General features: G+C 38.2%; 1 protein-coding gene across 2 annotated transcripts; it reads left to right on the forward strand.

Moving 5' to 3' along the window:
• The first annotated feature begins 3,348 nt into the window (after window positions 1-3,348).
• On the forward strand, window positions 3,349-10,244 carry LOC121367691 (protein FAM98B-like). Of its 2 annotated transcripts, none has more exons than XM_041492016.1 (5): window positions 3,349-3,589; window positions 5,265-5,441; window positions 7,204-7,677; window positions 8,389-8,548; window positions 9,780-10,244. In XM_041492016.1, the coding sequence occupies exons 1-5, from the start codon at window positions 3,455-3,457 to the stop codon at window positions 9,863-9,865; spliced, it is 1,032 nt and encodes a 343-aa protein (XP_041347950.1). In that variant the 5' UTR covers window positions 3,349-3,454; the 3' UTR covers window positions 9,866-10,244. The 2 variants fall into 2 exon arrangements, with proteins under 2 accessions (XP_041347950.1, XP_041347951.1); XM_041492017.1 differs by lacking the exon at window positions 3,349-3,589 and adding an exon at window positions 4,087-4,206.
• The last annotated feature ends 5,470 nt before the right edge of the window (window positions 10,245-15,714 follow it).

Raw genomic sequence — 15,714 nt, forward strand, 5'->3', positions numbered from 1 at the left:
TTGTAGGCCTATAAAATAGTTTCATCGCTTTTGTTAAATATAAATATGTACAAAATATATATTGCATAAATATTTGGATCTGAAGGAAAAATAACTCATCAACCCCACAAAAAACAACAAACAACAAAGTAAACCCCCCCCCCACACACACACCCCCCCCCCCACCAGAAAACCCCCGTTAAACTGTGGTTCACAAGCATTAACACAATTCGCTTTTAGTAGAAACATTAACCATTGGGAGTTTGAACATTTGACACTAAATACGAAATAGCTACATTGTATTACCACCCAACCCGTTATCGACATGCTATTTTGATTCAGTAAATGAAATATTACAAGGGGATGGAACGGAATTGCAAGATTATAAGATGGATATAGCTGCGACCATATTGACCGAACGGTCAGATCTCTATTGCTGTCATTTATGATATATCTGTACGATCAAATATTTCTGTCACGATGATAATGTGGACTTAAATGCACATCCTACTACATATCAACTCGATGTCCCGAGGAGCCTGAAAAGGTCAGGGGTTAATGAGCCACTGTAAGCTAGGAAGCACAGCGCCACTGAATACATGTATACTAATACTGGCAGCAAAATATGATGGCACATGCCAAATCCATTGATATGTCAGTCGTAAAGCACTGGTTGGCAGTGAACGTAACACTGACGGGGCTCGATTTGATGTTTACATACACGTACACGATGTCTTATTCTTTACATGTACGAACATTGTGTCTTACTGTCTACCTGTACGTGTATTGTCTTACCCTCCACACATATAATATTACATCTTAAGTATGTAATATGTAATACTATTACACCGTATTGCTTACAAGTACGTATATTATGTCTTACGGTCTATTTGTATATGTATAGTATTACATGTTATTTCTTTAATATGTACGTGTAAATATTATGTCTTACTCCCTACATGTACGTGTGTAATACTATATTGCATCGTGTATAATATTACATTGTACTGCTACATGTGTACGTGTTTTATGCCTTACTGCCTATACGAGCGTGCATTATGTCTTATGTACATTATGTACTATGATGTGAGTATTTTTTATATTAGGGATTTTAGTAGAGATTTAGTCATATTTGTATCTTACTCTCTACATATATGTATATTGTCTGACTGCCTACATGTATGTATTTAATGCTATCTGAAAGCTAAATGTGTACGTGTATTATGCCTTACTGCGAACATGCACTTGTACTATGATCTGTTGTTTAAATTGGGGATTTTTGTGAGATTTAGTCATATCTGTAAAACAACTGTTTTTACTTAGTGTATATTTGATAAATGTTTCAAACATTTTATAACTGACCTGGAACTGTCATACGAGATTGTAACAAACGACTGTAAACAGCTTTAAGACATTTTCGCTTTTTAAAGTTTTAAAGTTTTTAATACATTTGGTTTTCTTGAATTCTTGTTTTATAAGAAACGTCTCTCCTCACACTAATCTACGGTATGTTCTCAGTTTATTTTACTATGTATTAAAAGCAATGGTGGGATAGTCATAATGTTAACTATTTTTATAATTTACTAGAAAAAATGTTTAACTTGGATAAATCAGATTTAATGTCATCCTTAATCTTCCTGGTTATAAGTCATTCACATTCCATTTCATTACCTGCCAATACTGATTGAATGGATATTAAGCCTGTTTACTATGTAATGACCACATGCGCAAATACATCTTCTACTTCCAGAAAACAAAATAAGTCTCTTTAGTTTAGGCACACCTGCATTTTGTTTTAATTTCATTTTCATATTTAATGTCCAATTAACGTTCATGCATGCAGTCCTGGACACACACACACACACACACACACACACACACACACACACACACACACTCTCTCTCTCTCTCTCTCTCTCTCTCTCTCTCTCTCTCTCTCTCTCTCTCTCGCTCTCTCTCTCTCTCACCTCTAGGAGATCTTTTCACCTTTTATCTTAGTGGGGATCGATCTACAATCGGAGAGACAATGTAGTTTACACTATTTGATGTATTTTTAAGTATAGTCCTTGCTATATTTAATTACATGAAAACAATCGCTAACTACTGCTATTTATTTATTTATTTATTCATTTATTTACTTATTCTTAATGCATTGAAAATAAGCCCCACTCGATATGGTGTGCAAATATGAAAATTGATATTGCAGTGACCTAGTTAATTTATATACGAAAAGAAAAGTAGAAAGGAAAAACAAATCGCTGAAAAGGAGTTTTTTCCTTTCTGCCAGCCTGTCCGAGGTGTTGCGCTTTAACGTGTTAAACAATCTGTCATGGTGCCACCAAACACACACTACACACTGTTTGAGTGGATAATTTTAAATAATCAAATATTTAATAAATGATGTGATTAATACCTGCATTGAAAGACATAAAATAAAATAAGGTAAGTTTTTTTTTTTTTAACGACACCACTAGAGAATAAGGATTTACTAATCATTTGCTACTGAATGTCAAACATTTCGTAATTCTGACACACAGTCATCAGAGGAAACCCACAACATTTTCTTAATGCAGCAAGGGATCTTTATATGCACTTTCCCACAGACAGGAAAGCACGTACCACGGCCTTTGACCAGTTGTGGTGCACTAGTTGGAATGAGAAAAAATCCAATCAGTTGTAAAATAAAATAAAAACACAGACTTTAAATAATTTTTGCGCGTTCAGAAAATTATACAGATTGTGGTGAACAAATTTTCTAGAATGGGTTTCGAGTCATTCTTCCCCGGAAAATATATTTCTTTAAAAAGTTCGCTTTGAGTAGGGGGTTAACCCCCAAAATATCCACGAACCCCCCCCCCCCCTCCTCCAAAAAACCCCAAAAAACAAAACAAAACGAAAACGAGATTAAAGAAAGTAAAAAAGAAAGAAATATTAATTTTAATGATGCTTGTTGCTTCGTAAATACGTTGTATTTTTTTTTTCGGTTTTGTTTTGTCATTGTTTTGATAACATAACACGAAAAAAACCCCGATATTTTTATTTCCGCCGCACCCTTCCTAAATAACATTAGTGACGTTAAAGGTTTTAACATGTTTTTTTCTTACCAGAGATCTACAAACAAAAATACTTTATTACGTCTGCGTGTAGATTGTGCACATCACGTGACGACACTTAATGCCTTCCTTCGGCAAAAACTCTAGGGTAGGTCTTACTTTTAAGACGTACAGGTCGTAAATGTGACAGGCTCTGTCAAAGGAAATATACGGGTTACCATTTTCATAACAAAGACAATTTTGTAAGCCATAAAAAAGCTGCGAATTAAAGCGTGACTAGCTGCAACGTCAGCCTTTTCTAGCGTCACAGCCAATCAGACTTCCTGAGTCACAAGTCAACACTGGAAACCCTCGTGACGAAGACACATATAAATACAGGACAGTTTTAACCAAGGTTAATCAGTTTTAAAATACACATCAGCATGAAGTTAAGTGTCTGTATCGGCGTTTTCTTGCTCCTTGGATATGTATTAGCCCAAGGGAATGGCAGAAATCAAAGAAGAGAAGAAAGAATGAAGTTGAGGGAAGAAAGGAAGAAATTAAGACAGCAGAGACGAGTGAGTACAGTGAAACCTGTGTAAAGCAGCCACCAAACTGAATATTAAAACATGGCCTTTTAAGACAGGTGGCTGCTTAATGCAGGCCAGTTAAACAATATTAGATGATTTCGGAGACTACAAATGTGGCCTGTCAACACATATGACTGCTTAATACAGGTGGCCACCATCTAAAGCGGTTTTGACAGTATAATATTTGCTTACTTTGCTTAAAACCCAGTGTATACACATCTTTCACTGTACCTCCGGTACAAATTTAATAGTTTCTTGTTTAGAATATGTATAGAGTGTTTTAGAATGAATGAATGTTTATCGACACCCCACACAAACACAGGTGTCAAACAAAGGTAAGTATATGAATATGATTATTTATATGAAAATGAAAATTATTTAATTATGTAAAAAGGTTTGAGGAATGCCAGAAAGTTGATGGTATTTTATTTAATTTTTTTTGTAAACATTCTTTATAATTATACTTTACTGATTCAGGACACTTTGGCGGATTTTAAACATAAGCATTGACTCGACCCCAGAATAATACACTGGTGTAGGAAGCGAGGGGCAAGGAGGGAATGTGCCCCCACCCACAATTTCGTGATCCAGTAGTAGCAGCGATGGTATATATATATATATATATATATATATATATATATATATATATATATATATATATATATTAAATAAATAATTGATAGATAACTAGATGTGTGTGTGCGCCCCCTCCCTTTGACACCTTCGTGAAAAATAAGGTATCAAGCCAACACTAACAGAAAAGCGACTCCAAGCAAAACCCTCATCCACAATGTCAGGGAGTTAACCGTGTTACTGACCTTCAATCTCACATAACTGACATTCAGTCCAACGTACGTCTTTACGTCTTTATACATCAAACACACGCTAATAATGAGCGGAGCGGATCATTCTGTCATGCTCATATACCACTAAGGTTTCGAGCATGTCCGTCCCGGGTCCCGCTAATAATCACTGAAATTTGTGTCTACGATACCAAGTGTTCACTTCTTTCTTTTTCTCTGTATATAGAATCTAGCCCCGTGCAAACTAATAGGGCCAGTTTAAGTCTGTACCTAGACTACGACAATGTTTGGAGACGTTTGTCATAGAAACGCCATACAACCTGAATGCATCAGTTCAGACTTGATTAAAGTGTGAACTTTTACAACTTTTATAAGCACGAGTCACGAGGATCGTTCTTTTTCGTGTCGGGTGGAGGTGGTGGAGGTGGTGGCATAATCTCTAATGAGGGTATCACAGTCTGTAGTAGGGGAAACACAATTCACATTTTTTATTTATAAAGAGTAGGACCTAAAAAGTATATTTTCTTCTCAAATGAGGGAACAGCTCTCCCCCAACAAACACACACACACACACACACACACACACACACACACACACACACACAAACACACACCTCGTTTCTACTGGCCAGGGCCCCGTTCCACGAAGCAATCTTAGCGCTAAGATCACCTTAAGTGCATGAGTTAGTTATGTACTAAAGGTGATCTTAGTGCTAAGGTAGCTTCGTCGAACAGGGCCCTGTATTGTAAAACGTTTCCCCAAGTTAGCTTACATTAGCTGAAACGTGACGTTCGGCTATATATATATATATATGTAGTTAAGACGCGTACACTAATTACTTTTTCTTTTCTTTTTAAAGGAAAATCGTTTTAAGAACACCTTCAGATGGACTCTTGTGTTGGACGATGCAGCGAAAACCGAGCTGAAACAAGGAGCTTTCGTCAACACAGAAAAGAACTACATTCTCCTCTGGTCTGGTGGCACATCACTAGCGTCCACTGGATTCAACAAAACCATAGTGATGCAAGATAATGCAGTAAGTTAATATGATAGTCTCATGTCTTCCTTACCTAAAGTGTTAATAGATACAGCCGTGTTTTGAAAGGTTCACGATTATTCTCCAGTCTTTGCTGCAAGTAGCGCTGCATGCTGTAAGACTAAAAGTTATATACATGACGATGGTGTTTAAGTCGCAAACAATAGTTTCAGTCTCTGAAAATAAGCACGAAGTTTGATTAATCTACATACCTGTAACACATCTGGATAAAGTTACGATATATAGTGAAACACGAAGTTTGATTAATCTACATATCTGTAACACATCTGGATAAAGTTACGCTATATAGTGAAACACGAAGTTTGATTAATCTACATACCTGTAACACATCTGGATAAAGTTACGATATATAGCGAAACACGAGTTTCTAACATTGAAACGGGGAAATACCCTCTAAAATAGAGATTAGAGCTCGTCTCCGCAACCTTTACTTCTCAGAGGTATGTGCGAGTTAAGAGCTACGAAAAATGAATTTCGTGATATTACAAACACCTGGTTGACCAGAAACACTTCGAAGAATCGGAAGTGGTTGATCGAAGCAATACAATATAAGTAATGTCTGATTTCAATGAGCAAAGTCGGCTCTAACAGTGAACATTAAGTGGAAGTGTTTAAAAACTAGGATATGTGACTTTAATTATGTTTAGAAGTACGATATTGTTTACGTGAAGCAGTCGGCTGTATCTAATAAGTGCAGTGAAGTGTATTAATGTTAGCATGAAACACACAAGGCGGTGACAGCAATAATAAATGACGACACTCACCTCCACCTGCCTCGTAATGAATCCATTACTTCGTGGCCCTAAGTAGGCTACAGATACTCTTGATGTAATTCTCTATAACCACAAAAAGCAGTCATGCAAAAGGTAGGTTTTTGTTGTTTAGGTGTGTGTGTCAGTGGTGTGCCAAAAAGTGTGTGTCAGTGGCGTGCCAAAACGTGTGTTTGTGTGTGTGTGTGTGTGGGGGGGGGGGGGGGGCACACGTTTTTATTTACACACTTTTACCTTTTACACTATTGTAAAGCAAATATAAAGCAAAATATCTGAAAAGTGCCCCTTGGGCCCCTCCCACCGCTTCCTACGCCAGTGAGTGTGTGTGTGTTTTGTTATGAGTTAATTTATTTTCTAGGTACTTTTTCATGTTTAGAGATTTCCTGTTTGCTATTCTGAAGAGGCCATGTATCAATCATCTTTAGGTGTAACCTAATGAAGTGTTAGAGGATTGTAGGACCCATCCCATCCATTGTGTTCATTGCCCGTTCTAACCAGACTAAGACTGGTATTAGGTCGTGGTATACGCTGTCCTGTCTGTGAGAAAGTGCATGTGACATCGACATGATTATTCTACGTGACGAGAGTGTGTTTCTTCTCGAACATTTGATTCTTGAATTAATAAAACTTGTCATTTCCCTGATATTTATTACACAAGTGAAGGTTGTACAAAATACACTTTCACCGGTTTTCGTCAGTAAACAAGCAGTATTCCACAAAATATGATACTGTTTAAAAGAAAACAAGACTCAGTATTTGTAACAAAGATTACATAATCATATACTTGTTTCCATACAGATGGGTGACATGTACACGAATACTGCTGTTTTAAAACAATAATTCTGCAATACTGAAATAATGTTAATTATAATTTCAGTATCATCAACATCATCATCATCATCATCATTTTTAAATTTATAATAATAATAATAATAATAATAATAATTATTATTATTATTGTATTTATTTAGGGCCTTGTCGCAGTGCTTCCATTTAGTCGTGGTGGCAGAAGAATGAATAAACCTTTCCGGAGAGTCAGACCATTTCTCTTGAACAGAGCCAGGCGTCAGGCTCGACCTGATGGAATTGGCGCGACTGACATAGAACAACCTGGGTTGGGAGGCGGACTGGGGCGAAGACGTCCAGGTCAAGGTCGTAGAGGCGGTCGAGGCCGTGGTAGAGGTGGTCAAGGCCGCGGCAGAGGTGGTCAAGGCCGCGGCAGAGGTGGTCAAGGCCGTGGTAGAGGCGGTCAAGGCCGTGGTAAAGGTGGTCAAGGTCGTGGTAGAGGTGGTCAAGGACGTGGCAGAGGCGGACAAGGTCGGGGTCAAGGGAGAGGACGTGGTTTTATGGGAGGTCGAAGAGGAGGGAATGAAAAAATGCCATGCTACATAGTTGCTGCCCAAACATCATACGCTGAAACAATAAATCTACTCAAAGTTAATAACGTGAGTATGCTCTGTGTCACGTCTTCATTTACCAAAACATGAAATGTGCAATTATTATTGTAATTATTGTTTTGTATAGTTACAACCAGTGCTCGATGACTGGTGAATCAAAGGTCATAGCATGTGCTCTTCTATCTGTAGAAAAAGTGCATATGAAATACAGATATGCTTAGACTGTCTTTCAGTTAACTTGTTAGAAATTTAATAGCCGTAATTAAAATGTGATGGGATGTCTTCAAGCAAACATTCTTGTTCGTTATTATTGTAAGAATAACGTAGCTGCCTGACGTATTTAGGAAACAGCTGCCATCCTTGCGTTATTTTGATTCACAACATCAAAATGAGAAAACCACTGCAATTACAACCTTTTGGTAGCAAGTAAATTGCACCCAATGTACCCAATCATAATTTATAATCATTCATTGTATTCTGTAGCCTACTCATTGTTACAGCAAACTTTGAAGTACAACCAAAGAACCCTTTAACTTAAGGCAAGTTTCAATATTTTAAAGTAAATATTTTATTGTTTTTGCTATGTTATATTGTTTTGGAAGTAAGTTAGACAGAAACTATTTATGTATGCATCTTGTTGTTCAAGAAATTGAAAGCTGAGATGAAAGTACATGTAGTTATCTATATTTTTGTGTAGAGAACCAAGAATACGAAATATTAAATGCAGACGTATAAATAGTTGTTTTCTAATTATTATAGGCAAGTGGCACTGTTGACGTGGCAAAAGAAATCCTTGACTTCGTGACCGACACAACACCTATGGTTGGAGATTTGAAAACTACGTTTGCCACTGAACACCCCAACCTGGCGACATTCTGTGATGAACGAGATATTACTGATGCACGAACTGTCACTGCAGGTAAACTCAACTATATTTTGGTCAGATCGAGACATAAAGGCATGAGCCAGACACACAAACACAAAGAAAGAGAGAATGAGATAGAGGAAAAAAGGAGAGAGAGAAAGAAAGAAAGAAATAAATAAAAGAGAGATATGGAGGAAGGGAGGGAGAGAGAGAGAGGGGAGAACAGAGATAGAGAGAGAGAGAGAGAGATATATAGAGAGAGAGAGAGAGAGGGGGGGGGGGGGAGAGGGAGGAAGGAATGAAGGGAGAGAGCTGTACAGAGACTTGGAGATATTTTTGGAGAAGAGCGAAAGAGATAGACACAGGGGGAGAATGTGTCCGAGAGAGAGAGAGAGAGAGAGAGAGAGAGAGAGAGAGAGAGAGAGAGAGAGAGAGAGAGAGAGAGAGAGAGAGGGGTGGGGGGAGAGGGAGGAAGGAATGAAGGGAGAGAGCTGTACAGAGACTTGGAGATATTTTTGGCAAGAGCGAAAGAGATAGACACAGGGGGAGAATGTGTCCGAGAGAGAGAGAGAGAGAGAGAGAGAGAGAGAGAGAGAGAGAGAGAGAGAGAGAGAGAGAGGGAGGGAGGGATAGAGAGAGACAGACAGACAGAGAGACATAGACATAGAGGTGGGGGTGGGGGTGGGGTAGGGGTGTGTGTGGGGGGGTGTGGAGGGAGAGATGTAGATTAAGAAATTATAACGGTTAACTAAAGTCGAAATCCACCTCGCAATAGATTCATTGTGATTGTTCCGTTCCACTAAACCTTCCATGACTAATAATGTAATAATACAGACCATGCTATGAGATACTCTGTGATACTATGGTTACAAATAAAACATATTATTCCTTACAGAATGAAACATATTATTCCTTACAGAATGAAACATTATTCCTTACAGAATGTAACGTATTATTAATTACAGAATGTAACATATTATTCCTTACAGAATGTAACTGCATTAGTTAGTAACACAACAACAGAAAAGTATGCCAAAAGTTGATTTACGGACAGAACCAAAACGAATGTAAGCACTGATATTCAGAAATATAGGAAATTTAAACTATTGCTTTAGAATATGTCAGCTTTATATTGAATCACTGATACACCTACATTATTTTCTTCCTTAACTTGCTGTTTTAACATAAATTCATTTTAAGATCCCTGGGAAGTCCGGTACTAAGAATAGAAAACTTAATAATTATAGTACAAGTATAACTTAATTATTTTTGTCCTATTTACTAGGTGAAGATTTGAACATCGAAAACGTCATCAATGTAATTGGCGTCGGAAGACGTTTCAAAATCCGAATTAAGAAAAACTTGGCATGAAGATGATGTGCACTATGGCGTGATGGCATGGATTGTGTTATTTTACATGGATGTAAAATATAAAGGGCATTTTTCTATAGTATAGCATAATTATGTAGTCTGTTTTAGGGTCTCCAAGTTACATGGAGAAAAATAAGTACAGCAGAAAATTTAGTTTCACACCAAGTCCCTTTTTCATTTTTCCTATTAAATAGGAAAGGGCACGTGTCATATAATTATTCCAAAGGGGTATTGCTGTAACTGACCTATGTATAATATATTTGTTTTCATATCTAGACGTTTTTCCATTTTATTTATTCACAACACTCATTATAGTCACATGGTTTGTTAATAATATTTCACAGTAAAGTATAATATGTTTGCATTGCTTGATAAAATAGAACAATATATAGAGGATATTTCATGCAAAAACCATGAAATTTTCTATTTATTATATAACTTTTGGCAATTTACCTTTATTTTTAAAATGCTAGCAGCAAAATAGTTCCGGCTTTCTTATAGCGAAGATAACACTTTCTACAATGACGATAACACATTTTAGAGTGAAAAAGTGAAAATGTCACTCTAAAATGTGTTATCGTCACTAAGTGACTGATAACACTTTTATTTCACTGATATATTAAGATATTTCATTAAATGTTATATAATATATATGTATATATGTACATATATATATATATATATATATATATATATATATATATATATATATATATATATATATATATATATATATATATATATATTTATGAATGAATGGCGAAGTATACTTATATTAGTTACTAACAGACTACAGAACGAATTCATCCAGATGCTATTTGTTTTCATTTTCACAACTGTAACAATTAAGTTTTTTTAATTTGTCTTCATATTTTATATTTTATTTGTGAAAAATATTCGCTTTTGTAATAAAAAGAACATTTTATACTATATTTATTTGTGTTTTATTATTATTTTATATTATGACGTTAATACGGAATACTATACACTCCTTTCAGTTTAATACTATTTTTATGAACGAGTACATTTGAAAAAGGTATCTAGCTCGCTTTCGCTCGCTAGGTACCATTTTCTAATGTAATCGTTCATAAAAATGGTATTAAACTGAAAGGAGTGTAGTATTTTATTTATTACATATCTATAATTATTGCTTAGAATTCATCAAGAAGTAACACAAGTAAACATGCAGAGCAGCTGGTGTTCGAGTGTCGGCAGAGACCCCGCCCACAATCGAGGTTAATGACCCAGATTTAGATTTCACAAATAGTTTATTCGACGGCGGTTTTAAAACTACTTCGTATAACAGAGAGTAACATCGACCTTAAGTTCAGCCAGCCGTTTTTCGCTAACGTTTGCGAACTATTTTGACTGGTTTTCGAAATGGTCACTATTTTTAACATTAAGTTGATTAAGTGCATACACCAGTCGGGCGGACGTTTTTCTGCTCTGATTGGCTGGCTGAACTCAGCGCTGCTTTCTATAAGAAATGTACTTTGCAATGCACCCGGGGGAAGCTGAACAAAAGAATATCGGCCTCCCCCACCCAAACCCCCAATACTTGCTGCTGGTAATAACTTGGTACTTGGTGATGCCTCGACCAGAAGCGGTCAGGACCTTTATAAGGGCCCTATGGGCAACCTAGGGAGACACCACAACATCGTAAAGGTCTAAAATTAACGAGCTACTCTCGATTCACTAATATCAAAACCTATATTAGCTCGGCCATTTACCTTTCGACCGACCGTTCAAAATTGCGCCAAATTCCCTCAATCAAAATTGCGCACCCTTTTCTCTTTGGCATTTAACTGCTCCATTCACATTCCATAGCACCACCACCACCCCCACCCGCCTGCTACCGATTTGATCGGGCTGCTGGTGCTCCCTTGCACCTGCCAGTGCAGGCGGTCCCTCCTCTCCCCTTCCCCCACCTCTCCTGTCATGGACGGAGGAGCCGGCCAAGACCGGCTCTTGTGCCCATGACAGGCGTGCGCTACAACAGCTTGTTCTGAATGTGCACGTAAAACCCTATGACATGACATGACATAACCACATTCTCCCTTAATGCTCTGTAGGCCAATCGCGTTGGCGTTTATATCCCAGCTTTGTTACGGAAAACGATATCTGAAAATGTGACATTCCCAGTCTGGAGCTCCACGCGGTAAGACGTGTTTGTTTCGCTTGTGCACACTGCGCGTGCTGTCGTGTACTCGACTTTGGGGGTCCTTCATTTCGTTGTGTTTGTTAGCGAAATGAAGTTTTCTACTGGGATGTATGCGGCCATTGGAACTGATTGAACGCTGGAACGCTTCTCGTTTCGATAGCCTGCACCACCAGGTTGGATTCTTTTTTTAGAGAGATTCCTTGCCTCCACGTCATTTCTCCGTCTTACTGTCGACTTGTTTTTTTTTCGTGACTCGTATGACGGCCATTCTGCAGAACGCCACGGTTGTTCGCGTTTAGTCTCTACATGTCCGAGCCTGTCCTAGCAGTACTGGAAGATTGACCGCCCCACTCTAAGAAGAAATAGGAAGCGGGGTCGACCCCTAGTACTCTTTTTCTAGACTTTACCTTGCTTTATAGTGATACCATCTCGTATCCCCCGGAGTCGGGCCCGTCCGTACCACTATACCAACCCATGACGACTGGACTATACCCTAGTCTGATTCTCTCTCTCGTTCAGACGGATCCGGCTTCTCAAGATCTGTATTTCAGCACAGCACTACATCTTCAACGTCTATCGACTGTCAATACAGGGTTTTTTTTGACGGGATGCAACCCATCTCGTCCCTTTAAGCTGTGCACCCAAACAGCCTTAACGAGGCCACTCGCGTGGACATATCGATCGGACTTTAAACTTTTAGATCTGCGTTCAAAATTTTATGTCGAAATTACTTCTTTTAAAAACAAATAATTATTAAATAGTCCGATCCTCTCTTCTTTCTCTTATTTAATTTTGGACTGTTCTTCAAAAATGCCTCAAATTAAATAAATATTCGGCCGAGCAGTCAATTCTTTTTATTTTTGGCTTGTAACCTTTTTTTTTTTTTTTTTTTATTCTGTTAACTTTTTTACTAATTGCTATTTTCAAAATTCTGCTTATTTTCACCCCCCCCCCCCCCCCCCCCCATCCCGAGTCGGGCCACCGATCTTATCGGAGGTCGGACTGGGGATGGGCGTGTTCGAAACCCTAGTGGTATATGGGCACGTTAAACTAGTTATCACCATCACCATCATCATCAAAATGTGACTTACGATTTTGTTATTAAACTCCGTTATCTCTCACAGGTATGTAACAGTGGCGGATCCAGAAAATCCATTTGGGGGGGGGGGGGGCGAGTGACGTGATGGAATGCCAAGGGAACTTGGAAATGAAAATTAATATATAATAAAATTATAACTATCGCAAAATGTAGGTGTGTGTGTGTGTGTGTGGGGGGGGGGGTCCAGCCCCCCCCCCCCCCCCCCCGATCCGCCTCTGCTGTAATAAAATACAATATTAAAACAGCTCTAACGCCCTGCACCCATTTCCATTTCTCAATTTCGTGATCTTTTCACATCGTCTTTTCAATGTCTTGTTCAAAGGAAAGGAATGTTTGTTATTGGTGTCTGTGAAAGAGTGAGAGAGTAAACGTATATATATATATATATATATATGTCGTCGTCGTCGTCATCATTATCGTCATCATTATCATCATTGCTGTCGTCGTCACCATCACTTTGTCGTCGTCGTCATCATCATCATCATCATCATCATCATCATCATCTTTGTTCGATCCAGCCAGAGCACCACTACTGGTATATCAAAGGTCAGGGTATGTGCTATCCTGTCTCTGGGATGGTGCATATACAAGATCCCTTGCTGCTAATGGGAAAAAAAATATGTAGCGGGTTTCCTCTCTATGACTGTGTCAAAAATGACGATATGTTTAATAATCAATGTGCTCTAATGGTGTCGTTAAACAAAACAATTTTGTTTTTGTTTCATCATCTTTGTTGTCATCGTCGTAATCATCATCATTATCATATTTCTCGCTCCAGCCAGTGCACCACGACTGGTATATCAAAGGCCGTGGTGTGTGTCATCCTGTCTGTGGGATGGTGCGGGTTTCCTCTCTCAATATCTGTGTGGTCTTTAACCATATAACCGTAAATAAAATGTGTGAGTGCGTCGTTAAATAAAACATTTGCTTCCTTTCTTCATCATTATCATAACCGTCATTAAGAGTTCAGCCTTCGATAAAATATATTTGTACAAATATCAAGGTGGTGTCCAAATCGGGCTTTCAAATGAGTAGTACGACCATCACGTGCTGGAATCACAGCGGCTCAAAAGTTTCTCATAGACCAAAACAATAATGAATGTCTTCCATTTTAGACGGAAAGATATCTTAGGTGAGTGAGAGTTTCGGGCGGAAAAAAAAAGAAGAAAGAAATGTTTTATTTAACGACGCACTCAACACATTTTATGGTTAAGGACCACACAGATTTTGAGAGGAAACCCGCTGTCGCCACTACATGGGCTGCTCTTTCCGATTAGCAACAAGGGATCTTTTATTTGCGCTTCCCACAGGCAGGATAGCACAAACCATGGCCTTTGTTGAACCAGTTATGGATCACTGGTCGGTGCAAGTGGTTTACACCTACCCATTAAGCCTTGCGGAGCACTCACTCAGGGTTTGGAGTCCGTATCTGGATTAAAAATCCCATGCCTCGACTGGGATCTGAACCCAGTACCTACCAGCCTGTAGACCGATGGCCTAACCACGACGCCACCGAGGCCGGTCGTTTCGGGCGGAGTGCGGGAGTGTGTGTGGCGTGTGCACTTAATGAAAACAGGAGACAGAATCTATTATGATCATATTTTGTTTTGATACTGAACAAACCTAGCACATTTTAAAATTATTTACAAATTTACTTATTTGTATTAGTCACCTGTTTAACGAGTTGTTTTAAAATGTATCTAACGAGCGAAAGCGAGTTTAATACGTTTTTAAACAACGAGTTGTAAGATAAATGGTATCTAACGGACACGAATGTATTATTCGATTTTTTACATATCCTCAAAAACCAGGTTTTAAGCAAATTTTAACATCTTTTTCTACTAAAAGGTATTTGCAGTCGTTGCACTTGTAGCTAACTTACGCGTCATAGACACATGATTGTCAGGTTAACTATACGTCACAGTGTAATATATTTCCACCGTGTTGTTTTCATTGGATGCATGGCACTGGTGACCTGGTCACCGCCTAAGAGCAGCCAGTCGTACGTCTTGAAACTGTTAACACACGTACATGTATAAACAACCCATGCGTTATCAAACATAACGCATGATGTTCTCACCAACGGGTGTGTAAGAAATTTAAATAAACCCTTACAACCCAATAAAATAATTCGTTACATAATAAAAAAGAAAGTTTGTTTTGTTTAACAACACCACTAGAGCACATTGATTTATTAATCATCGGCTACTGGATGTCAAACATTTGGTAATTTTGACTTAAGGAAGGAAACCCGCTACACTGTTCCATTAGTAGCAAAGTGTCTTTTTTATGCACCATCCCATAGACATGATAGTACATACCACGGCCTTTGATATACCAGTCGTGGTGCACTGCTTGGAACGAGAAATAACTCAATGGGCCCATCGACGTGGATCGATCTCAGACCGACGGCACAGCAAGCGAACACTTTACCACTGGGCTACGCCCCACCCCCTCATTCCATAATAAAAGATTTCGATCAAAGAGGTTTTTTTAAATCCATCTATTCCTTTATTCGTGTCAAAACATACATTTATCCTTTTTTCAGTCCTACATTGTGGAACGTGTATTTAAAGGCACACATATCTG

Source organism: Gigantopelta aegis, chromosome 3, assembly GCF_016097555.1.
Source record: "Gigantopelta aegis isolate Gae_Host chromosome 3, Gae_host_genome, whole genome shotgun sequence".
NCBI lineage: Eukaryota > Metazoa > Mollusca > Gastropoda > Neomphalida > Peltospiridae > Gigantopelta > Gigantopelta aegis.